Genomic DNA, 24,487 nt, shown 5'->3' with positions numbered 1-24,487 from the left:
CTTTGAGGTTGGCCCAGCAACAAGGAACCTGCATCTCTTGATCATGAAGGAGTGCTACCACCTGTCTCTACCTTCATATAGTTAGATTGTTATACAACAGCAGGTTAATTTCTGTCTCAGTCGAGCTGCTTTATTTTTGGGTTTCTTTGTTATAGCAACTTAGTCTGTATTGGAATACAGTAATATTACAGAGAAAAAGAAAGGTGTTATGGGAGCAAATATTCCAATCCTGAGGGATGAAGAACATTCATTTGAAGCAGTTTCTAGCAGATTCTTAAAGATATGGATGGACTGAGTGATCATATGTATAAATGATATCAATAAAATACCTGATTTTAAAGTTCTGAATACGGAACATGAAATTTAAAAATCTCTAAGTTTTATACTTAATATAGACAATAGATTGGTAAATCTTAGAAAAAATATAAACTCTTTGGTGCCAAGAGAGCAGTATTCCCCCCCTTTTTTCCAAAGGGAGATAGAGTCCTGCATGTGCTCCAATCAGGATCCACCCAGCAACCCCTGTCTGGGGCCAATGCTCTGCCCATCTGGGGCCATGCTGGTAACTGAGCTATTTTTAGCACCTGAAGTGGAGCCTTCACGGTGCCATCCTCAGTGCCCAGGCTGATGTACTCGAACCAATTGAGCCGTGGCTGCAAAAGAGTAAGAGAGAGAGAGAGAGAGAGAGAGAGAGAGAGAGAAAGGGGAGTGGTGGAGAAGCAGACAGTTGCTTCTCCTGTGTGCCCTGACCAAGAATCAAATCCCTGACATACACCTGCTGGCTGATGCTCTACCACTGAGCCAACTGGCCAGGCTCAAGAGCAGTGTTTCATAGGCTGTAGTCTTCAAGGAAATAGTGCCATTGGGGCCATTTTGCTGCTGTAATTCTTTTATGTTATAAATGCCATCACCAAAGAAATTGTACTAAGGAAATAAAATAAATAAATGACATGAGAAGACGTTTACTTTTGTTCTTAATAACTGAACCCTCATTCTCTTCCCAGAGCCTGGTTCTAGAACATGTATTACTAAGTTATCTTGGAGAAACACAGATTAGATATAATTACACTGGGGAACATTTTTCTTTTCATTTTCTGTTGCATGAGGTTTTAGAACTGTTTCTATATATTTCTGCATCGCTGATTCCAAATCTGAAATACGATTTTTGGTGAATGCTCTAGTTTTTATGCAATTTTAATTTCTTTTTGTTACAGTTAATGGCATGCATTGGTTTTTAAATTAGAGTTAAAGGGCAACGACTCTTGGATTGAGCATAACCACAAGGCAATTAATGTTTTACAAACATCACTTTTACATAATGGTAGCTCTTTTTAAATGTAAAAAATTATTATCTGATAAAAACACCCTCTTATTTTGTTTTAAGATTGAATCATGGCTTCTTCGAGTAGGCGTAAATGTAAGAATAGTCCTGACACCTTCTGTTATATATGTGGCTGTTACACACTTCAATGTCAAAGACACAATATTTCACCATTTGTGACACGTCATATATTGCCTATTTTCAAGTTCTCCTTGGTGATCAAGACAAGAATTGAGTTCCTCATATTGTGTGTCATAATTGTGAGGAAATGCTTCACGATTGGACAAAAGGAAAATGCAAAGGGATGCCTTTTGGTATTCCCATGGTTTGGTATGAACCTAAGGACCACAGCAGTGACTGTTATTTCTGTCTGGTACATACAAAGGGCATCAGCAAGAAAAAACAGCATATGATACATATCCTAATATTCCTTCAGCAATACAACCTATCCATCACTCTGAGACACTCCCGGTTCCAGTTTTCAGTGGTTTTATTTCTTCAAAGGATGAAGACATGAACAGGGTGATCAAGTGTATTTTGATAAGATGCATGAAGAAATGGTTGTAGAATCTGAAGGGTCTTCTTCTGATGCCAAGCAGTCATTAACCCCTCAGCAGTTTAGCCAATCTGAATTGAATGACTTAGTAAGAGATTTGGGCCTATCAATAAAAGCAGCTCATTTATTAGCCTCCAGCCTTCAAGAAAAGAATGTACTTCACCGGTCAGCTACAGTATCCCATTTCAGGAAGCGTGAACAAATTTTTGTGGACTTTTTTCCGAAGACAAACACTTTGTTTACTGTCATGATATCAGTAGTCTTCTCAGCCAGCTAGGTGTTACCACTTATAGTCCAACAGAATGGCAGCTATTTTTTGACAGCTCTAAATGGAGTCTGAAATATGTTCTCCTACACAATGGTAATGTTTATGTAGTGGTTCCAATTGGTTATTCAACTTATCTGTGAGAAGATTATAATGACATAAAAATTATCCTTGACTTTCTGAAGTATGAGGAGCATAACTGGATCATTTGTGTGGATCTTAAAATGGTAAATTTCCTGTTAGGACAACAGAGAGGTTTCACGAAGTATCCTTGCTTTCTGTGTTTGTGGCACAGCCAAGCTCGGGAGAAACACTGGACACAGAAGGAGTGGCTGAAATGTGAAGCTCTGGAAGTAGGGATGCAAAATATTGTGAATGAACCTGTACTTAATCGAGACAGGATCATTTCCCCCCACTTCACATAAAACTTGGCTTAATGAAGCAGTTTGTTCAGGCTTTGAATAGAGAAAGTGAATGCTTTCAACATATTATTTCTGCTTTTCCTGCTTTGTCTTTCAAGAAGATAAAAGCAGGTGTATTCGATGGACCTCAAATTCAAACCCTTATATGTGATGAAGAATTTGCCAGGAAGATGAATAAGGAGGAGAAAGCAGCATGGCAGTCTTTTGTGGCAGTTACAAAGAACTTCCTTGGCAACAAAAAAGCAGAAAACTATGAGCTTTTGGTTCAAAGGATGCTGTTGGCTTTCTGGGACATTGGCTGTAACATGAGCGTTAAGATTCACTTCCTGAACAGTCACCTTGATAAGTTCCCAGAAACCTTGAAGCTGTTAGTGATGAGCAGACTACTGCTGGGGCATCAAACAAGATTGTCCTCAACAAGTACACAAACGCAAGAGCTACAAATGCAAATTTTTGTCTGAATAGAATTTAAATAAGTTTGTGCAAATTTTATAATTAAATAAATGTTTTAATATGTTCTATTTTGAAATTGTAGACAAATTCTGATGCAGTCATATCTTTTAGCGTATTAGTGTATTTACTGCATTATATAAATTATTATATTTTCACAAAGATGATGCCCAAGAAGACATTCTACTTCATTATGTTAAACTAAATGTTGAAAATTTTACAATAAGATGAAAACCTAAAATCTTGAATTGCAAAAAAACTGTAGCTTACAGAGAAAAACTAATGTCAAATTTGAGATCAGCACACTCGAATTAGGTAAGAACAAGTGTTTTAGTGGATGCAACAAAAATTTTGTTCCCCAGTGTTATCTGTTGAGTGTGGTTATATTAAAACAGAACAAATACAAATGAATGTCTAATCATTTAAATTTTGAACCTAAGCAATCAAGTATTTTTTTTGTGTGTGTGTGAGAGAGAGAGTGGGGAGAGAGACAGAGAGAAAGAGAGACAGGAGGGAGAGCAATGAGAAGCCTCAACTTGTAGTTCTGTCACTTTAGTTGTTCACTGATTACTTTCTCCTATGTGCCTTGACCAGGGGGCTCCTGCTGTGCCAGTGACTTCTTTCTCAAGCCAGTGACTTTGGGATCATGTTGATGAGCAAGCCCATACTCAAGCCGGTGACCCCACACTTAAGCCGGTGAACTCAGGGTTTCAAATCTAGGACCTCAGCATATCAGATCAATGTTCTACCACTGTGCCACCACCAATCAGGCAGCAATCAAGTTTTATAAGGCTTTTTCTTTGACTCATAATTTTATTTTTTTATTATGCAAATCTACCAAGTGGATTTTATAATGTAAAATTCATTTGGCATGATTAAGATCGATTAACATTTTGTAACTATTAAAAATTAGTACAAAATATCTGGGGAATGACTCGTATATGGTGCACACTCAGATGTTTGGAGAAAAAGCAAATGCATGTCTTACTTTGTTGAAATTATTGTTAAACCACTTTCACTCATTAACAATCAAGACTATTTTTATCATTTTATTTACTAGTTTGCAAACTAATTGCATTCAGTTGTGTTATTAGCAATATTAATAATTTGAAAATATACCCTTAAGGATAAAGCAAATAGTTATGTTATTGTCATTAGGAACTAAAATTAAAAATTTATTCAATTTTTGGGGGTGACATTGGTTAATAAAATAATATAGATTTCAGGTGTACAGTTCTGTAATACATCATCTGTAAAGTTGCATTGTGTTTACTATCCCACGTCAAGTCTCCTTCCCTCATCCCATATCCCCTCTTTATCATGCTCTGATGGATAAGCATGAGCAAATAATATGAGGTCCGGGGGAAAAAAAATGTAAAATTTTTAACTATGGAGTACAATACAAAATTCACAGGTCTTTTTCATATACAATATTGGAGAAAAAAAAATCGTCAAAGCAAAACACCTAATCTTTAAAACACTTTGCCTTGCCGGATGCGTTTCAAGCCAGCATCACTTTGGCTCCCTGCTCCAGCCAGGGACATTCTCTGGCGAGGGCACTCTGGTGGAAAACTATTGAGCTGTACGGCTTTCGCTTCTATGAGTTTCTAACTTACTCCGTAATCTTTAGAGGAAATAGATGACACGTGCAAAGAACTTCATTAACGTACAGAGACATTAATCCAGCTCCAATTTAGGGAGCAGGGGACCCTTTAGCGCACTTTTCAAGTCCTCCTTGAAACCTGATGTTGGAGTAATCCTCGGAACCGGAAGCGCCACTTATACCCGCGCATGCTCTCTTAGGGGAGAGGCACCCGTTCCCTTCCAACCCGGAAGTCCTGTTTGTTTATTAAATTGCGACAGTCGTAAACTAGGATTTTTTTGTGCCGATTTGTTAGCTTTACGACGACAACAACTATGGCGGCCGCCAGTGGGCGATTTGAAAGTGCGAGAAGTATCGAAGAGCGTAAAGAGCAGGCCCGGATCGCCAGGGCCGAGGTGTTGCGCCAGGTATTTGGATTTGGGGGATTTTGAAACCATTTAGAATTGTGAGAACGGAGGTTTCTTGGGAGCTGGGCCTCTGGCGCTGCTCCCTCCCTAAGTCCTCTCATCACTTCAGTACCACCTCACTCGGTCGGGAGGGGGCCGGGCTCCCTTTGGGATACGTGCCAACTTTCGGTTATCTCCCACCTCTGGCAGGCTCCAGTTGCTCATTTTCTTGTCAGGAAGCCCTGTTTTTTTTCCTCTTGAGTTTCCTCATCTTTTACATAATCTGTCCTTGATACTTTTATCACCTATTGCCCACTGAAAAGGAGTCTCCCCAGCGTATTTCAGAGCCCTAGCCTTCGCTCCTGCTGTGTGTGAAATGAATCTTTTCATTTTCGGGAACACATATAAGACGTGTAGGAGCAAATTACGTGTGACGGTGTCCTTCTCCTGTCGTATTATTGGTATTGATTCCAGGCTTATTGTACACCCTTACTAATCCGAACAAGCGTTGACACAAGAGACCCAGGAGACTTAGCTCCTCGAAAAAAGTTCGGCATCATTGTATTTCACGTTACGACTGAGATGCAAAGAGAGGTACCTTGTAAAGAAAGGAGGAAGTAAATTGTATTGGATTAACTGAAAGATGTAAGAAATGTGACGTTGAAGGGAAAAATGAAGGAGAGAACATCATAGAGTATAAAGGAGGGTTTTTGTTTTTATTTGCTTGAAGATGGAAGATTTTAAATGGGTTTAAATGCAGATGAGAAGGAATAGGTAGAGGAGACAGGACGGAGATCGGCATGATGATTACAGCTGGGTTTTAAAGGGGAATAGTGGGTGATTAATCTTGGACAGGTGAAAGGTCAGTGTTCTTTGATTTTTGCATATGTAAAATATATGTATAATAAAATATTTTCCATTCTTGTTTCTGTATGGCCAGTAGCCACGGCCACCATCACAGCCGCCTGGCCCATGTAGGTTCGCATTAGATTTGGACAGATGGTAATAAAACAATGGAGCCAAAAACTGGTGGTCCATCTTTTAATCATAGCTTGCACCTGGCAAGCAAGAAATACACACAGTGGGAAAACACTTCCCTTTCCATTCAGGGCTCCCAAAGCCACTGACTTATCCGAGTTTCCTAGAATCAAAGGTTTCTACCTCACCAGCCTTATTCACCTCTGTTCCCCATCTCCTTCCTTCTCTGCACAAACTGGCTTCTCCCTCAGCACTCCACCATCTTGGCTGCTTCTCCTCTCCTCCATGTGGCCTTTCTCTGTTCTCCTTTCTCTGCTCTCCTCTCTAATGCTAATCTCAGGAACCGAGAGAGAACAAGCTCCCAGTCTGCTCCACTTTATAGTGTAGAAATCAAAACCTTTAACCCAATAAACAAATAGGGAAGTCTCTGATACAAAGTCACTCATCTGAGGCATAATGAGATTCCTCATAAGAGTATACCATCCCACATCATGTAACAGCCAGGGTGTGGGGAAAAGCTTAGTTTTAAAACTAAGCCTTAGGCTATAATAACTTTCGCCAGCTTACAGCCTGTCTCCCACACACAATGCAAACTATAAGCGAGCAAATATATATACCATATTTACAAACTTATTTGACCAACAGTCTCTTTAGTATTTCAGGTAGTTTTTGGAGAGAGGAGGGTTTGTAAGCTGTGATTATTTTATAATAGAGATATGCATTGAATTTAAGAAGGACAAACCCAACTTTGGAGTTTGGGGAGAGAAAGAAAAGGGCAGGAAGAACATCCTAGGAAGAATGTATTTTATTTGACTATTGTGGAAGAATGGAAATTAGCAATATGGTCATTTGTTTTCAGAAAGATGATTCTTTGTAAAGCATTTTTGGGGTGTAGGTAGAGGATTATGGGCATTGAATATTGAAGGTGTGGAGGTCAGTCACATCAATTACAGAAATCTCAGGTAGTAGCCCTGGGATGGTGAAGAGAAAAGAAGTTAAAGTCAGAATTTAGGTTGGGAACTTAAGGAAAGGGGAGGGTCTAGAATAGGCCTCAGAATTCTGTACTTGATTGGTGGCTCAGTTCACTAGAGATTGGTTGGTAATGTGGAAAGAGGTTTTTTTTATTTTTTAATATTTTATTCTTTCCTAAAATCTTCCCTATATTTTGTCAGAAGCAAATTCCTGTCAAGGAACATTTGATTTATGAGAACATATGTAAAAAGCGGGAGGAGACATTGTTTTACTTTTTTGTGAAAAGCAGTTGGATCAGTGTTAATTATTTTTTCCGTCATTTTAGGCTAAAGCCAATTTTGAAAAAGAAGAAAGGCATAAAGAACTTAAACGACTTCGAGGTGAGGATACATGGATGCTACCTGATGTGAATGAGCGGATTGAGCAATTCTCACAGGTGAGAACTAACAGGTTTACTTGATGTAAGCATGTCTGTCTTTTTTGCACTTAATATTGGAGGGTTGACTTTATAGACTATTTTCAAGAGTTACAGAATGAATATCACATAGTGGGCATTACAGAATAGTTTTATCTCTCTGGCGGAAAGAGTATATTTTAATATTTTGGACATTATGACATTGGACAGATATTGTTACTTGAGTTGGCTGATAGAAAGCTTAGTTTCAAATTTCTGGCTCACTTGTAGCAAGTTTATGCATTTTAAGCTTAATGGTTTTTTTTGGTCTCAATCCTTGTTTTCTTTTTCTATAATTTTAATTTATTCTATCTTGTATTTTAAATGGCCTAATAATCTTCTGTAAATTCTTTTGGGGCCATAAAAGGATATATACATATATATGCACATATAAAAATGTTTGTATATACATGTGTTTTTTATTATATATGTCAAATGAATCTACAAATAAATGAAAACTTCTCTCAAATTTTTTGATGGCTCTATGATTTATTAGTAGTGCATATACTATAGAAGTGTGTTAAGGTTTCTTAGAAGATTTTAGATTTTATTTATTTAGTCATGTTTCTTGTCTTATTTCCTGAAAAATTAATTTTGAAACATAGATATTATATTTTCCTTAAAATATTTCCTTTTAAAGTAAGATAAAATTGTCCTGGCTGGGTTGCTTAGTTAGAGCATTGTCCCAATACACCAAGGTTGCAGGTTCGATCCCTGGTTGGGGCACATACGAGAATCAACCAATGAATGTATTAGTAAGTGGAACAACAAATCAGTGTTTCTCTTTCTCATTCTCTCTCTCTCTCTCTTTATCTTTCCCTCTCTTTCCTTACCTCCCTCTCTTCCCGCCCTTCCCCTCTCTCTTGAAATTAATAAATAAATAAAATTAAAAAAATAAAGTTTAAAATTTAATTATTTTCTTCTTAAAAATGATTATTATAGGAACACTCTGTGAAGAAAAAGAAGAAAAAAGACAAGCATTCCAAAAAAGTAAAGAAAGAGAAGAAAAAAAAGAGTAAGAAACAGAAGTATGAAAAAAACAATGAGTCAACTGATAGTTCATCAGTAAGTATAATATATAGGAAAACTAACCAAAGCCTCTACTTGAGAATGTTTTATTTAAAGAAATAATGTATGGGACTTAAAAAATAACAGAGCTTAAAAAATAGTAGTTAGGATATGAAAATGCAAGTAGACATGAAATCTATTGCAAATGTCTCGGGATATTAGAAGTATGAATCGTGGGTTAAAGAGAGAGAGGTAAGAAGGTGGAGATGAGATTTGGGAGTCACTGCTTAATGAAGCCCACTAGAAGAAATGAATTGCCTAAGGAAATAGAGGAAAGAACAGCAACACTGAGGAGCCAATAAAGGACATTGAGTGAAGTGTCTGGAAAATTTGGAGAAGGGAAGAGAGCAGTACTATACAAATAAATGAGTTCCAAGACATTTGAGAATCCATTACCCCTATTTTTTTTCACAGAAATTAACATTTAAGTCTTTAAAATAGAATATGTTTATATATTTATCTTTGGGGCCAAAAGAAAGAAGATTCTAGCTCTGCTCTGTCTCTAGCCAGTTCTGGGATGAGAGGTCTCAGAAAGGAAAAGAAAGCAGACCAAACCATTCATGCTTGGTTTTAGGAAGAAGGGGATATGATGCATACAGAGCAGAAAGCTAGAGATGTTAGGGATAATTGGTCTAATAGGTATAATCTTCAGAGGTTATGCTTTCAGGTGAGTCATCATATTCCAAAATCTGGACTCTTCTAGTTTCAGAAAGTAAATTTTTGGCGGTGTACCTGAGATGGTAATTGACTCATGAAAGCCTGTCTTAGATGAGAATTCAATGTATTAATTCATAGTGAGAAATACAACTGGATAGTTAATTGTTGAGTAGCCAGCATATTTTGTAATGGTAAGAACATTTCAATTATATAGAAAAAAAATTTTTGGAATATAACTCAGGACAAATGGAGTTAGAAAATCTTAAAGTGGCTTGACCGGTGGTGGTGCAGTAGATAGAGTGTTGACCTGGGACACTGAATTCGCTTATGCTCGGTGATTTCTGCCTTAGTGGTCGCTGAAATAATTCCCCTATTTTCACCAGTCCCCTAGTGTAACAAGGTTGAAACCACTGGGCTAGATAACAGAAAAGAGGATGCTATCTCTTTCTTAACTTCCAGAAAGTCCCACACAATACTTTTGTTTTCATCTTATTGGATGCTTGATTATTGGCTTCACTTTCCAGCAAGGGAGGCACATGACTTCTCCAAATAAAACTGGGTTCTATTGTTAGGAAAGAGGAGGAGCAACTCATAGTCTTTGTGACAGGGAGCGGTAGATAAGGAGTACTGTGGTCGGATGTGCCTTTATATTATTGTAAATATATTTAGGGCTGGGATTGGAGAAGGAAGGGGGGCTTGAAAGCCTGGAATCCAGGAGACTAATCTGGTTATTGCAGTTGTCAAGATGAGACAAAAAATTTGATTTAGGATTACTGCTTTGTAAGGATGGAGAGGAGAGGATATGTATTTGTTGGGACTCTTGGTTGCAGGTAACAGAAACCAAACTTAAATTGGCTTATACAAAAAGGGAGATTTATTATTAGAATACAAAAGCCTTATAAGATATCTAGGAATGTAGCTGCACTTCCAAAATAGCTAAAATTAAAGTCATGAATTTTTTTTTTTCTTAACAGAGAGAGAGAGAGGGGGGGGGGGGATAGATAGGGACAGAAAGGAACGGAGAGAGATGAGAAGCATCAATTATCAGGTTTTCATTGTGGCACCGTAGTTGTTCGTTGATTGCTTTCTCATACTGTGGGCCTTCAGCAGACCAAGTAACCCCTTGCTCTATCCAGCGACCTTGGTTCCAAGCTGGTGAGCTTTGCTCAAACCAGATGAGCCCGCGCTCAAGCTGGAGACCTCCAGGTCTTAAACCTGGGTCCTCCGTATCCCAGTCCGATGCTCTATCCACTGCGTCACCACCTGGTTAGGCAAGTCATGAGTACTTTTTTGGATCTTCTTACCCTCTCCCATTTCCTCCCCTCTGAGTTCTATTGTTTTATTGGTACAGGTCAATTCTTGCTGAATTCTGTTCCTCCTGACAGAAATGGCCTCTGCCAGTGCGTTTCCAGTCCCCCTTAGCTACAGAGCAACTAATTTAGGCATGTTGTCAAGTTCCTGCAGGGTGACTAAGATTGATAAGAGTTTTGTCAAGTACTTACTCTGAAATAATCACCAGCTGGGGAAAAGGATTAGCTCCTGTGGTAATCATGTGGCGTTCACTGGGTATAGTTGAGAAACATTGTGGTAGAGAAAATAGGAGGTTTGGATAGGAAGGGTAAGATGATCCTGACTTTGGGGAAGTGGGTGGTTGGTGATGCCAGGTTATACAGAAGGAAGAACAGGTTTGTGGAAGATGATGAAGGGTTAAATTATATATTTTAGTTCTTACTGAGTTTAGCATGACATTTCAATAGTATAGGCAGTTTAAATCACTGAAACTTTGGGGAGATTAATTAGAAAGATAGCATAGTTAATGGTAGTTTAAGCCATGGGAGTGGATTTAAAAGCCCAAGGGGGAATGTTTAGAAATTTAAAACATGGCAAAGAATGGAACCCCAAAGAACATTGACATTTAAGGCTGAGAAAAAGAGAAAGTGCATGAAGAAAATGGAGAAGAAACAAAAGAATGGGAGGAGACCTGGGAAATGCTGTGGACATTAAGAAAGTGAGTCATCAGCAGTTGTATTTAGCAGAGAGGTCTAGAGAGATTAAGACTGAAACGTTTTAATGAATTGGGCAAAGTGGAAGCCATTGATGACTTTTGAGGAAGTTTTAGTAGATATTGGGACAAAGCTATATTGTAGTTTTGAGAAATGGATGACAGGATGTGAAGGCAGTGGATGTAGACTACTCTTTCAGGAAGTTTGGCTTAGGATGGAAGTTGGAAAATAAATTGCTGCTAGAAGGTGACAGAGTCAGGGAAGGTACCCCCTCTTCTCCTCCACACACAGACAAAAGGGAGGGGAAGTACTTGAACATATTTCTAGGTCAGTTGAGAGTTTGGTGGAACCTAACTAAGGAGGAGATAACTGATGGAGCAAGGTGCTGGAGGAATAAGAATGGTTGGGATCAAGATCTTTGGAGGAGAACCCTCCTTAAACACGAAGGGTTAATAGTGGGTAAGAGTAGGCACAGGTATGAATAATTTTATTGGGGTGTGGGTAGGAAGCTAAGGTGGCCTCATTTTTCTTGATTAAGGAAGAGGAGAAATCATTTACTGAAAGTATGGGAATGGGAGTTGTTAGGAAGCCTGAGGAGCATGTTGAAGAAGAGAGTGTCTACTATCTGCCAAGGTATTAAGCGAGGTTCTGGGGATGCAAAATAAGCCAAAGCAGATACAGTTGCTGTCCTCATAGCATGTACTGCCTAGTGAGGGAGTGAGACGTTCACTCAAGTAGCCAAACAAATAAATGTAAAACTTATAAATGTTTCAAAAGGGGACTAAGTGAAGGGAGTGGAAGAGAGAAGTAACAAAGGACCACTAAGAGGAAATAGTTGTGTTGGAGACTCGACCTTAATGGAAATTGTAGACCATGGTGATTGGATTTATCTGGGATGGGAGATTGTTTGCAGCTATAGTGGTGAAGCAACTGATGGCTCTGGTTAGTGAATTTCAAATAATTGGTTAATGTCTGATAGAACAGAAAAATCTGTAGTTTTAGAAGGCCTTTGACAGAATCCTTTGGAAAACCCATTTTAGTTTCTTTTTTTGAGTTTGATCTTAGCAACTGGGTGCTCCTCCAAAGAAAGTACTATTTAAGTCCTATTTTTTTTAAACTCCTTTTTTAATGGCTGGCTCTAAGAGGTAAGAACCAGGTCTGTCTAAATTGATTTCATGATGCAAATACTAGTAGATCAGAAATACATTTATGGTGATTATCCTAAATATTGTAACTATATATATAAATAAGTAGTTCTAAAATTTCTATCTAGATTGAAATCAAGATATAAATAAGTGAATGAATAAATGAATGAAATCTTCTCTGCATTGGGAAGCAGTTGGCTGTTGAAATGCAGAGCACAAATACGATTAACACCATGGGGATTTTACCTTTTACTAGGCATGTCTCTGTTCTCTAGTTAGGGAATTTTCAGAAACTTTGTGGAATGAAAGAATACTGGTTTCCCAGGAAACCCTCATGTCCCTCCTGGGGCTTCAGAGGTTCTCTGCTAATGCATTAACCAGTGGCTTACAGTGGGGTGGTGTTCAGGATCTTCCCTGCACTTAAGTTGTACAGCTCTAAAGAATGGCGTTTAGAGCCAGGCAGATCTGTATTTCTATTATGATTTCCAATGTGGATACCGTGTAACCTGGGTATGTTACTTAATTTTCGGGAGCTTTTCTTATCTGTAAAACCAAAATAATATATCATGTTGGATTGTTTTAAGGAGTCAGCATGATAGCATATGTGAAAATTCATACTATGGTACTTAACATAGAAGAGCTGATTGATATATTTGTTGAAAACAAAACCCATACCTGGCATATGTTGCACACATAGGGAATATTGATTAAATACCACTTCATTGATCTACTAATTTGTTATTTAAACACAGTAAGCCAAGTGTTTTTCCAGCCTAGCTGTTAACTGAGATCTCTGCATTTTTAGACTGAGAGAAATTTCAACATTTGCAACTTTGAGACAAACTCATTTAGATGGCTGCTGTTTGTTTCCTTTGTTCTAGTTTAGTGAGATGTACTACTTCATGTAGGTAGGAACTGCACTCTGGTGAGTTCTCTGTCCAGCAGTTCTAACCTTTGTGTTTGCATTTCCTTGACTTGATAGTGAACTACTAAGGAACATAGAAATAATTTGATCAGCGCTTTGTGAGCATATTCCTAAATAAAGAGTTTATATGTTCTTCAAATTTTCAGTGATTTTTTTTTTAAAGGGGAAGTAAAATGTGTGAATTTTCTCTAGGAAGCTGAATTTTTGCTATTTAAAAACAGCACATGATTTTATATGAAAGTAAGCAAATTTGAGAATTTACTTATATGCTACATATTTTTAGAGCTCTGAAGATGAGTGGGTTGAGGCGGTTCCATCCCCGCCTCCTGTCAAGGAAAAGGCCTGGAAACTGAAAGGTGAAAGGTCAGAAAAAGAAGAGGACAACCAAGCTATTCGGGTAAGCCACCTGCTTTTAAACAAGGAAGTGTGAACTTATAAGACTATTTGAATGTTAAATGGAAGGTGATTATAATTTCTTAAGTAGAAAAATTAGTTCTTGAAAATAATATATTTTTATGAATAATTTTGGCAGTGATGCTGTTTGCTGAGCCTTTAGACTCCCCTTCTGTGAGAAAGAAAGTGCTTTTCCCTGTTGTAGTCCTTATCTAGAAGGTTTCCTACCTCTGGCTATTGATATAGAAGTGGCTTTTCCTCCTAAGGTACTTGAAACCTTGAAACCTTTATCTGACCTGTCTGCAGAGAGTAGAGGGAAGTAGTACTTTAAGAACTTGAAACCTGGCCCTGGCCGGTTAGCTCAGTGGTAGAGTGTCGGCCTGGTGTGCAGAAGTCCCGGGTTCGATTTCCGGCCAGGGCACACAGGAGAAGTGCCCATCTGCTTCTCCACCCCTCCCCCTCTCCTTCCTCTCTGTCTCTCTCTTCCCCTCCCGCAGCCGAGGCTCCATTGGAGCAAAGATGGCCCCGGCCTCTGCCCCAGGCTCTAGAGTGGCTCTGGTTGCAACAGAGCGACACCCCGGAGGGGCAGAGTATCGCCCCATGGTGGGCAGAGCCCCCTGGTGGGTGTGCCGGGTGGATCCTGGTCGGGCGCATGCGGGAGTCTGTCTGACTGTCTCTCCCCGTTTCCAGCTTCAGAAAAATACAACCCCACCCCCCCCCCAAAACAGAAAAGAACTTGAAACCTTGTTGGTGCCTTTATTGAACCTTTCTACAGTGACTAGAGTTTAATCAGTTTTCCTTTCCTTCTCTTGATGTCTACAAAATTTTCGTAACAATACTTATAGTTGGATAGTTCACAGGTATTGGGCTATGAACGCCAAGGAAGAACGCCATTGATACACTATTAGCCACAGGGAAGGAAGAAAGGTGAAAAGGAACTGATGATTGGGTGTCTGTTTTGTGTTAGTCTCTGGTCTGGATGCCTTAAACCTGTTTTCTTGTTTATGTCTTAAAACAGTCCTGAGAGGTAGGGATTTTATTCCATTTTACAGGTGAGAGAATAAGGCGTAGCGAGAATAAGAAACTTGGCTTCAAATTAGACGGTCATGTAGGATGTAACCCAGGTTTGACTGCCTCCAGAGTACCTACCCTTAACTATTAAGTGTTTATGGTTAAGTTTTAATTTAGATCAAAATTATTTTTCTTAACAGAGGGATGAGTGGATGACTGTTGATTTTATGTCGGTAAAAACTGTGTCATCCTCATCACTCAAAGCTGAAAAGGGAGCTATAAAGAAGATAGAGCAAGAGAAAGCCCAAGCACTTGAACAGGTAAGATGTTTTAAGTACTGTACTTTAACTTCCTAATTTGCCTTAATGAGCTGAAAGACATTTATACAAATGCAGTTTTACTTGTAAGATAAAAAAAATAAGTGGGAACAACTATAAAATTTAAGTTCTTTTAAAATAAGTGTCCTGTAGAAAGTCAGTTTAAAGGTAAACTAGATTTATAAATTTATACAGTTGAGTGATAACTGAGTTTGGTTTATAGCTTGGAGCCATAAGGGTTTAGAGCTTGAATTGTGCTACTTGTGAGTTCTGAAAATCTTTAAGGTGAGAATTTATTTTCAAGTTCTTGAGTTGGTAGTGCCTGTAAGCGCTTGACAGACGTAAAATACCAGTCCTTTCTGGAGTATCACTGACAATTTACAAATACGGTTCCCATAACCTAAAATCAAAGTACATGAAAATACAAGGGTAGTCTGTGAAAAGGAGTCATCTGAAAACAATAAGCTGCAGAATCACACCCATAAAACCTTAATCTGTTGAGATATTGAATAGTTTTATACAGTAATAAGTTTAGAAAATATTAATAAAAGATTACTTAGAAGACAGATTTGAGAAGGAGCCTGTAAGAATTTATAGAAATGAAAATTATTACAGTTGAAATTAGAAAGTCAGTATATGGGTAAAGGACAGATTGAATACAGCCGAAAGAATAAGTGAAAAAGAATTTACATTTGGTGCAGCATAGAGAGACTAATAAAGAAAAAATAAGAAAGAGTGATCATGAGCCCTATGATCAATGTTGTTTCTGTTTTTTTCCCCCTTTAATTTAATTTTTAATTCTGAAGATCTAACTAACTGTGTGGTTAACTAACTGTATTGGCTATCCATATGGAACATTGGAAGCTAGGGGTTTTTTAAATATCTTGACTAAGTTCTATAAAATGTCTTTGTTTCTGAGTTAGACCTGAAGGGGTTGGGACTCACTGTACTAAAAGAAGAGGGGAAAGTACAATAGGAAGATATCAGTGGATAGTGGAGCAAGAAAGGGAAGTCACGGAAGTCTGAAGTTGATTTTCCCCAGTGCCAGTCCAAGCCTGCTTCTAAAATAGTGCTCTGCTGTTGTGGGCACTGACAGTCCACGTTGCTGGTCTTTGTTGGCTTGTGGTCTTATGTTTTGCCAATATTTAGGCCTGTTCTCCATGTGAAATAGTAGAACATAGTAAACTCTTGAATATCTTTAATAGATTGAAATAGTGATTAGTTTTTCTTACAAATAGTTTTTATAAAACTGCTTTCACTTTCCTAAGAATCATACTTTCATTGTGTTTATTGTATCAGCTTTCCAGCTTTGATATTCAGGCTTTCTAAATTAATGTATCTTTTCTTACAAATTGTTATATAAATTTCTTTGATTTAATTACATCAGCATCTATTTATGTACTCATTTGCTATGTGGTTTTGTCTTCTGCAGCTGCATCCTCTCTTTCATTCCTGTTGCTACTGCTCTTGGTTGAATCCATGTATTAGATGTGCCTATGTCTTCCCTCCCTGAGCCTCATGTATCTCATCTATACTGGAGTTGAGTTAATATGTGTAGTGAACTGAAGACGGTCTCTGGAACTAAGAACTGTTTTGGGTTAAATATTATAGTTCAAGCCCTTGTTTGCTCTTGCTTGGGCAATTACAATAACTTCTGTTAATTTTTTTCCAAGTATCATTTTGATCTGGGTATCCTGTTAAGAAGTCTTGTTCTCTGTGTCGTTGCCATTTCTACTGCTCCCCTCTGGAGGAAGAAGCCCCACTGGTGGTATTTCATGCTGCCCTCTTTTCTCATGCTGTCCTTGAGGATATGGAGTCAGTGGTCTGTTTTGAATTTGGAAAGAATAATCTGGGCATGTTGCTGAGCCCTGCCTTTCCTGCTTCTGGAGCAGGCGGCCTGCAGAGACCACGGGGTGAGGGCATGGGGTGAGAGGGGGTTGGTTCCGTGCTGTCCACGCCTGGGACAGTTGGCCTTCCTGTCGGGGCTGAGGTTCTAGGCTTATTTGACTTTCACTGAAAGAAAATTCTCTTCCAGTTTATCCTTCATCAGAAATAAAGGTAATTTGTCTTCTCTCCTGTACTTTTTATTGTATTTAACTTGTTCAGGGCCTGGATTAAAAAAAAAAAAAAGTGCTGCATTTATTGTTCTCCTATAAAGGCCCCCCCAAAAAAAAAGCTGCCTGTAATTAAGAGTCCAAACAACTTAGATTGGACTCTCTTAGGTCACTGTACCTCAACCAAACTAGGTTAATTACTTTTCTTCTTATTTCTCTGTAAATTTCTGTCTCTCGGTTTTTGTTCATCTGGTTCTTTCTGAGTGAATTCCCTCTCTCTCCCTATGTCTGCATTCTGTTTATCCTTCCAAGCCTGACTTGGTAACTTCTGTGAAATTCTTCCTATTTTCTTGGACTGATATAAATTTCTTCTTTACGTTTCCATAGCACTTTATTTGCTCCTTTCCTGTGTAGTACTTGCAGTTTTCTGTAAAGTACTGTAATTTAATAGTTTTATCTATTTCCCTTGGAGATTATAGCTTTCTGAGAAACTGTTTTGTTTATATTTCTATCCTCCCTTAGCAGCTGGTGTAGAACTCTGCAATAGTAAGAACTTGTTTCTTTTTTGTACATTTGAAGTAGAAGAATTGTTAATCCTTCCCCCACGATTTTACCTTATTGCTTCCTAAATCCCTGGGTTTAGTTCTGAAGTTCAGAATCTATCATAGTTTTTTATTTTTGCTTCGGTAAAAATTCAGATTATTGTGTGTAGAAGTAAATCATTGAGACTGGTGACTGAGACTAGCGAACGTCCTGATATCTGCACATCAGTTTGAGTGCGTTGGTTTTTGCATGTCATCATATTCTTAACACTGATAATTATTTAGTTTCATAAAAAAATGGCCCTGTCGTAGAACTAGATGTTAATTCTTGTAATGAGAGTAGGAATAAAGTGAAGATAATGGAAAGAAGTCTAAAATGATGGCTCTTAAGTAAAGTTTTGGTGTGAACCATGTTGATTTTTTATGTCTCTTCTTGATTTTGAGGATATCATTTATTTGGTGTTCTCTAGTGTTTTTCAAAATGTGGATCGTGAAATTAATATGTTGCAATCAACATTTCATAATATAACATGTCAGCATGTATTGCATGTAATAAGGATAATTTTGTTTCCTTAGTTTAGGAGACAGGCATACTTTGGGTCAAGGTCACAAAAATGTTTGAAAATCGATGCTCGCCCTGACCGGTTGGCTCAGTGGTAGAGCATCGGCCTGGCGTGCAGGAGTCTCAGGTTCGATTCCTGGCCAGGGCACACAGGAGAAGCGCCCATCTGCTTCTCCACCCCTCCCCCTCTCCTTCCTCTCTGTCTCTCTCTTCTCCTCCCGCAGTCGAGGCTCCATTGGAGCAAAGATGGCCCGGTTGTTGGGGATGGCTCTGTGGCCTCTGCCTCAGGCGCTAGGATGGCTCTGGATGCAACAGAGCGACGCCCCACAGGGGCAGAGCATCACCCCCTGGTGGGTGTGCCGGGTGGATCCCGGTTGGGCGCATGCGGGAGTCTGTCTGACTGCCTCCCCGTTTCCAGCTTTGGAAAAATGCAAAAAAAAAAAAAGAAAATCGATGCTCAAGGTTGTATCTGTGTCCTCTGGCGCTTCTAATACCCACATTGTGCTATATAAGTTGTAAACCTATAGCATATACCTATAAACCCAGTCTGTAGTGTTAAGGAGATGGATGCCAACTTTTCAGTCTTCTTTTATAAGCAGGAGATCACCCCAGCCCAGTCCTTGGCTTTGTGTGGGGAGACTGGCTTCATTCTCCTGTTTCAGCAGAAGTGCTTTTTGTGTTTATCTTGTATAGATTTAACTAAGGACTATCACTTTCTAAAGCTTGCACTTAGAGCCCAGTAAAGCCTGTGGCTTCAGTTCTGTTTACTGCTTTCCATTTCTGTTCTTTTCTGGGCCACAGAATTGTTTGTCTTGCTTTGAACTGAAGTATGTTTTATATTTTGTATATCTTTTCTGTTTGTCCTGAACAGGGAGGTGGTGATGATTGGCACCTTAATGAGCCATTTTGACTGGCAGGACTGAGGGCGTTTTAGAGATTGATTCATGTTGATATATTTTATTTGTTTTATTCCTTTTAATCACTGTATAGTCTTTCATTGTCTATGACCTGCTGCAAATACCCATTCCTTTTGGGTTGCTGTGGACATTTAACATTGTTTTGTTGTTTTTCACAAACTGTGCTGAACGAACGTCCTTATATACAGGGTGGGGTTTTACAGTTGTGATGACTTGAGACACAGTTTTTTCTTATATTATTATTTATTCATTAATTATTGTATTTTCAGTTTGAACAACTGTAAACCTACTTTTACCCACACTATATTTTTTTCTCATGCACATGTGTGCAAATTTCTCCATGGTGTATATCTAGAAGTGAAATTGCTATGTTATAATATATGCAGTTATCTTTTACAAATAACTTGCAAAGAGAGTATAACAGTTTATACTGCCAAAGAATGTATGTTCTTTTATCATACTATCTGCATTGTCAAACTTTAAAATTTTTGTCATGGAAACTAATAGGTGGGTGGTAATATTTTATTGTTTTTAATATGCATCAGTCTGATGACTACAAAAGAGCTTTTTATGTTTTTTGGTCATTCAGATTTCTTATACTGCTTGTGTATGTTTTTTGCTTATTTTTATTGAGTTTCTTTTTCTTACTGATTTGTAGCAGTTCTTTATATATTCTTCCTTTTTCATTTGTGTGTTTTCAGACAGAACAGTTGTCCTCCTTGGGATGTAATTCCACCTTTTCATTCTGTCAAGTGTCTGATGTGTCTCTGAGTGTCTAGACTCTAGACAAGACCACTGGAAGAGATTCTTTGATTGTAGATACTGTGAGATTTTGTAGTAGAGGTGACAGTCTCTCTTTGCTGCAAAAGAAATCAAATCCTTATGGTTTTGCATATCCTTCTAAGTTAACCTTTAACTTAAATTTTGTCCTTTGAAGATTCTGTACTATTTTTTGTCAGCTCATGGATACATTTTAAAAGCCATTAAAAATAATTTTATCCACCATTTTTCTTTTTGATAGTTTATCATGTTACTGGAAACTAACATTTAACTCTTTCCATTCTCCATCTAATTGCTATAATTAATGTTAATAATTCTAGCATTTTCTGACCTCTTAAAGTCAAGTTAGGAACCTCTACTATGTGGTTGCACAGCAACCCTTTACCTTTGTAGCCCTTACCTATATTGATGTTGCTAATTGCCTCTCCTCTTTCTCTAGATCATAGTTTCTTTAATGGCAAGGACTGTGCCTGACTTATTCATTTCAGCCCCAGTGCCCAGAATAGTGTGTGGAACACAGGAGGCACTTAAATTGTGACTATGCTACCGTCATCTCTTTCCTGGTTTTGGCTGCCATCTTTGGACTGGATTCCAGCCTCTAATCTTGCTTTCAGACTCTCCTGTCCTCTGAAACGCATTTGCTCTTTGTGTAATATATATTAGGCAGTCTCTTTCATGGCTCACTGGTGCCCTAGCTAAAACCTTAACAGCAGTTTAAAATGGTTAATGTGGCCTAGTTCTTGATTATTGTACACCCTAATCTCTTAACCACTGTTTGCTTATGCTTCTATATTTTAGTCAGCCTGGATTAGATTAAGTTCCCTGAAAGTGTTATGTTTTCATTTTTCCCTAGGGTTTTATGAGTATGCTGTTGTTCTTTTTACCAGGAGCATCTCTGTGCCTCCTCTCGACAAAAGAAAATTTGGCTAATTTCTGCTTATTCTTAGATCTAAGACTGCACGTCTTACTTACTAGGATGTCTTTGATCCTTCATTGTGAGAGGAGTTTGAATTCTGTGTGGTGTTAGCACTCTGTACTTTTATTGCAAAGCATTTGCCCGTTACTTGTTTGTTGTCTCTAATCCTATCTTAGAAGCCAGCAGGGGTGGAGTCAGGCATATTGACTGTTAGACCTTCTGTATCTAGCACAGTTCTGATTCATAGTAGGCATTTGATGGAAGTGTTGGATGAATATTACTTTAGACATTATTTCCTGAAAGTTGCAGAAAAGTGTGTCTTATGAATGTTTTAAATCTTTGTCCCAGGTTACAACTGTTAACTGATTCTCAGATACGTTGTTTATTAATACATTTTCTGGTGAAATTATTTTAGAATATTGACCTCTGAGAATGTTTTGTTCTAGTCCAGACTGCTGGAAAGAGAATTGAATCCGTACTGGAAGGATGGCGGGACAGGTCTCCCACCAGAAGAGTATAATATGTCATCAGTTACTAAAGGTATCTATATTTGTGTTGTAGCCACACAAACATTTCTTATAACTTGGTATTCCTGAGGCAGTGATCTGAATTTGTTGGTAGATTGGAAAATGTTTTATGAATTTCAAAAATGCTTAATAATCCAAATCAGATTTTGAGATGCAGTAAATCTAAATTTTATCACTGGATATTTTAATATTTCTGCTTGATGCTGTGATTTTGATCAAGTCCGTAATTATCTGTTTGTGTCTATATTTGCAAAATAACTCTTAAGTGTATTGATTCTGTGATGTGAAATTTTTATGGTTTCATATTATGAAAATCTGGGTATTATCACTAAACATTCAGTTTACATATGCTAAGCAATGATAAAATGTTGTTTGCAGTCTTTTTGATGCCTTATTTACATTATTAGTAAGTGGGAAGATGATATATTTTGGAGCAGACTGATTTTATTTTTTTACTTACTAATGATTTTATATTTGAGTTTTTGTTTTGAATGGATTATTACAAAGTATAATTCTGTGAGGAAATAATGCTTTGGTTTGTTACATTCTATAACAAAACATAAAGAGTATTAAGTCTGTGGAATTTCATGATGATAATGTATTAATACAAACATTAAAGACATCATTTCATATATTCAGAAATTCCTACTTTTCCAGCATTTATAAAATTTGTATTGATCGTAAGATAGTGCTGTATTTTCCATCAGATAGAAACAAATATTTAAGTGTCACATAATTGTACTTGATACCATCATTGAAAAGAATACTTATTTGCCAATTACGTGTTGCTTTGACAACTCTACTGCAAGTGCATTTAACTACAGTTAACCCAGTATAAGATAATACTGTTGTAAATCATGATGTTATTTTTTTCATCTTACTAATATATCAGAATATTTTCTTGCTTTGTATACATAGTTTATTTTTATTTTGGCCAGTGAAAAATTTTTTTGTATTTTATGTAGAAATGTCTCTGGAGCTACCTTACAGGTTTATTTTGTAAAAAAGTAATTTTTCTTTAGTAGTTTACCAAAGTTGTTAGTAATTCTAACATTTTCTTTGCCTTTCAACATGGGTAGAACGTTCCATGTACACTGGAGAAAAATGTATACTCTGATGTTCTAGGATGAAATGTCCTATAGATTTCTATTATGTCCATTTGTTCTAGTGTTTCATTTAAGGCCGATATTTCTTTATTGATTATCTGTTTGGATGAATGGTCTAGAACCGTCAGCAGTGTATTGAGATCTCCAGGTATGATTGTGTTTTTGTCTGTTTCTAGTTTTAGATCAGTTAGTAGATACATGTCTTATATACTTTGGTGCTCCCTGGTTTGGTGCATTTATATTAAGAAGTGTTATGTCTTCTGGATACAATGTCCCCTTTATCATTATGAAATGACCATCTTTGTCTCTGGTTACCTTTTTTGTCTTGTATTCAGCACTGTCAGATATGGGTATGGCTACACCTGCTTTTCTTTGGATATTATTTTCTTGGAGAATCGTTTTTCAACCTTTCACTTTGAATCTACAGTGGTGCTTCGTCTATCAAGGGGTTTAGGTTTCAGGACCCTTCCCCCCCCCCCCCGCGATAGGTGAAAATTTGCCAAGTAGTAACCTTATATTTATTTTTATTATTTATATATATTTTAAGGCTTTATTTCAATTTAATACTTTTAATATGTTTTAATTAATATATTTAACATTTTTTATATTTTTAGGCTAGAAAATGCTTGTTTTACCTCAAAATAATTAAAATAATAAATATATAAAGATACGTATATACCGCAAAATTCTGTGATATAGCGAAAAACTCACAATACAAACTTAGATATATACAATTTAAAAATCCGGCCCTGGCCGGTTGGCTCAGAGGTAGAGCGTCGGCCCAGCATGCGGAGGACCCGGGTTCAATTCCCGGCCAGGGCACACAGGAGAAGTGCCCATTTGCTTCTCCGCCCCTCCGCCGCGCCTTCCTTTCTGTCTCTCTCTTCCCCTCCCGCAGCCAAGGCTCCATTGGAGCAAAGACGGCCCGGGCACTGGGGATGGCTCTGTGGCCTCTGCCTCAGGTGCTAGAGTGGCTCTGGTCGCAACATAGCGACGCCCCGGAGGGGCAGAGCATCGCCCCTGGTGGGCGTGCCGGGTGGATCCCGGTCGGGTGCATGCGGGAGTCTGTCTGACTGTCTCTCCCTGTTTCCAGCTTCAGAAAAATGCAAAAAAAAAAAAAATAAAAAAAAAAAAAATAAAGAATAAAAATCCCCGATACAGTGAGACCATGAAAAGTAACCGCAGTATGGCGAGGGCTGACTGTATTTTTGTCCTTGTAGCTTACATGTGTTTCTTGAAAGCAGCATACAGTTGGGTTTTACTTTTTGATCCAATCTGCTACTCTGTGTCTCTTTATTGGTGAGTTCAATTCATTTACATTTAGTGTAATTATTGACACTTGAGGATTTCTTATAGCAATTTTATGTTTCTTTCTGATAGCTCTGTGTCTTGTTTGGTTCCCTCCTTTGTTTTTCTGTCAGTTGTTTTTGTTGCGTGATATTCCATACTTCCTCTGTATTTTCTCTCTCTTTTTTTTTTTTTTTTTTTTTACAGTGACAGAGAGAGTCAGAGAGAGGGATAGATAGGGACAGACAGGAACAGAGAGAGATGAGAAGCATCAATCATCAGTTTTCCGTTGTGACACCTTAGTTGTTCATTGATTGCTTTCTCATATGTGCCTTGACTACGGGCCTTCAGCAGACCGAGTAACCCCTTGCTTGAGCCAGTGACCTAGGGCTCAAGCTGGTGAACTTTGCTCAAACCAGATGAGCCCGCGCTCAAGGGGGCGACCTTGGGGTCTCGAACCTGGGTCCTCCGCATCTCAGTCTGACGCTCTATCCACTGTGCCACTGCCCGGTCAGGCTGTATTTTCTTTTTTTAAACTATATGTTTCAGTAGTGACTTATTCAGGGGTCATTACCATTAGGTTATTAAAAGAAAAATTTTCATATTTACAAAAGTCCATTATGTTGTGATTGCTTCTGCACTCCACCCTCCTTTGCTACTGCTCATCTTTGTCTTCTCCCCTTTTATGTTATTGTCACAGATTATCCTTGTTTTTATTGTGGTCTTGTTGGAGCTTTTACTTGTAGTTTTGTTTTATTCTTTGTATCTGGTTGGATAACCTTCTTTAGTATTTGCTGAAATGGGGGTTTTCTGGTGATAAATTCTCTCAGCTTCTCTATGTCTATAAATGTTTTTATTTCTCCTTTGTAT

At 38.0% G+C, this 24,487-nt stretch overlaps 1 protein-coding gene across 1 annotated transcript in view; it reads left to right on the top strand.

Annotated features, from left to right (window-relative positions):
• The first annotated feature begins 4,906 nt into the window (after positions 1-4,906).
• CWF19L2 (CWF19 like cell cycle control factor 2) overlaps positions 4,907-24,487 on the top strand; it is a 117,791-nt gene continuing 98,210 nt past the window's right edge. Inside the window, exons 1-6 of the mRNA XM_066371591.1 lie at positions 4,907-5,024; positions 7,279-7,389; positions 8,350-8,472; positions 13,489-13,602; positions 14,810-14,929; positions 21,144-21,237. Of these exons, the coding sequence (XP_066227688.1) occupies positions 4,932-5,024; positions 7,279-7,389; positions 8,350-8,472; positions 13,489-13,602; positions 14,810-14,929; positions 21,144-21,237 (655 nt within the window). The 5' untranslated portion in view covers positions 4,907-4,931. The remainder of the gene's footprint in view (positions 5,025-7,278; positions 7,390-8,349; positions 8,473-13,488; positions 13,603-14,809; positions 14,930-21,143; positions 21,238-24,487) is intronic.

The sequence above is a fragment of the Saccopteryx leptura genome, chromosome 1 (genome assembly GCF_036850995.1).
Source record: "Saccopteryx leptura isolate mSacLep1 chromosome 1, mSacLep1_pri_phased_curated, whole genome shotgun sequence".
Classification (NCBI taxonomy): domain Eukaryota; kingdom Metazoa; phylum Chordata; class Mammalia; order Chiroptera; family Emballonuridae; genus Saccopteryx; species Saccopteryx leptura.
The sequence above is the reverse complement of the archived record's forward strand: the minus strand, read 5'-3'. Positions and strand labels throughout refer to the sequence as shown.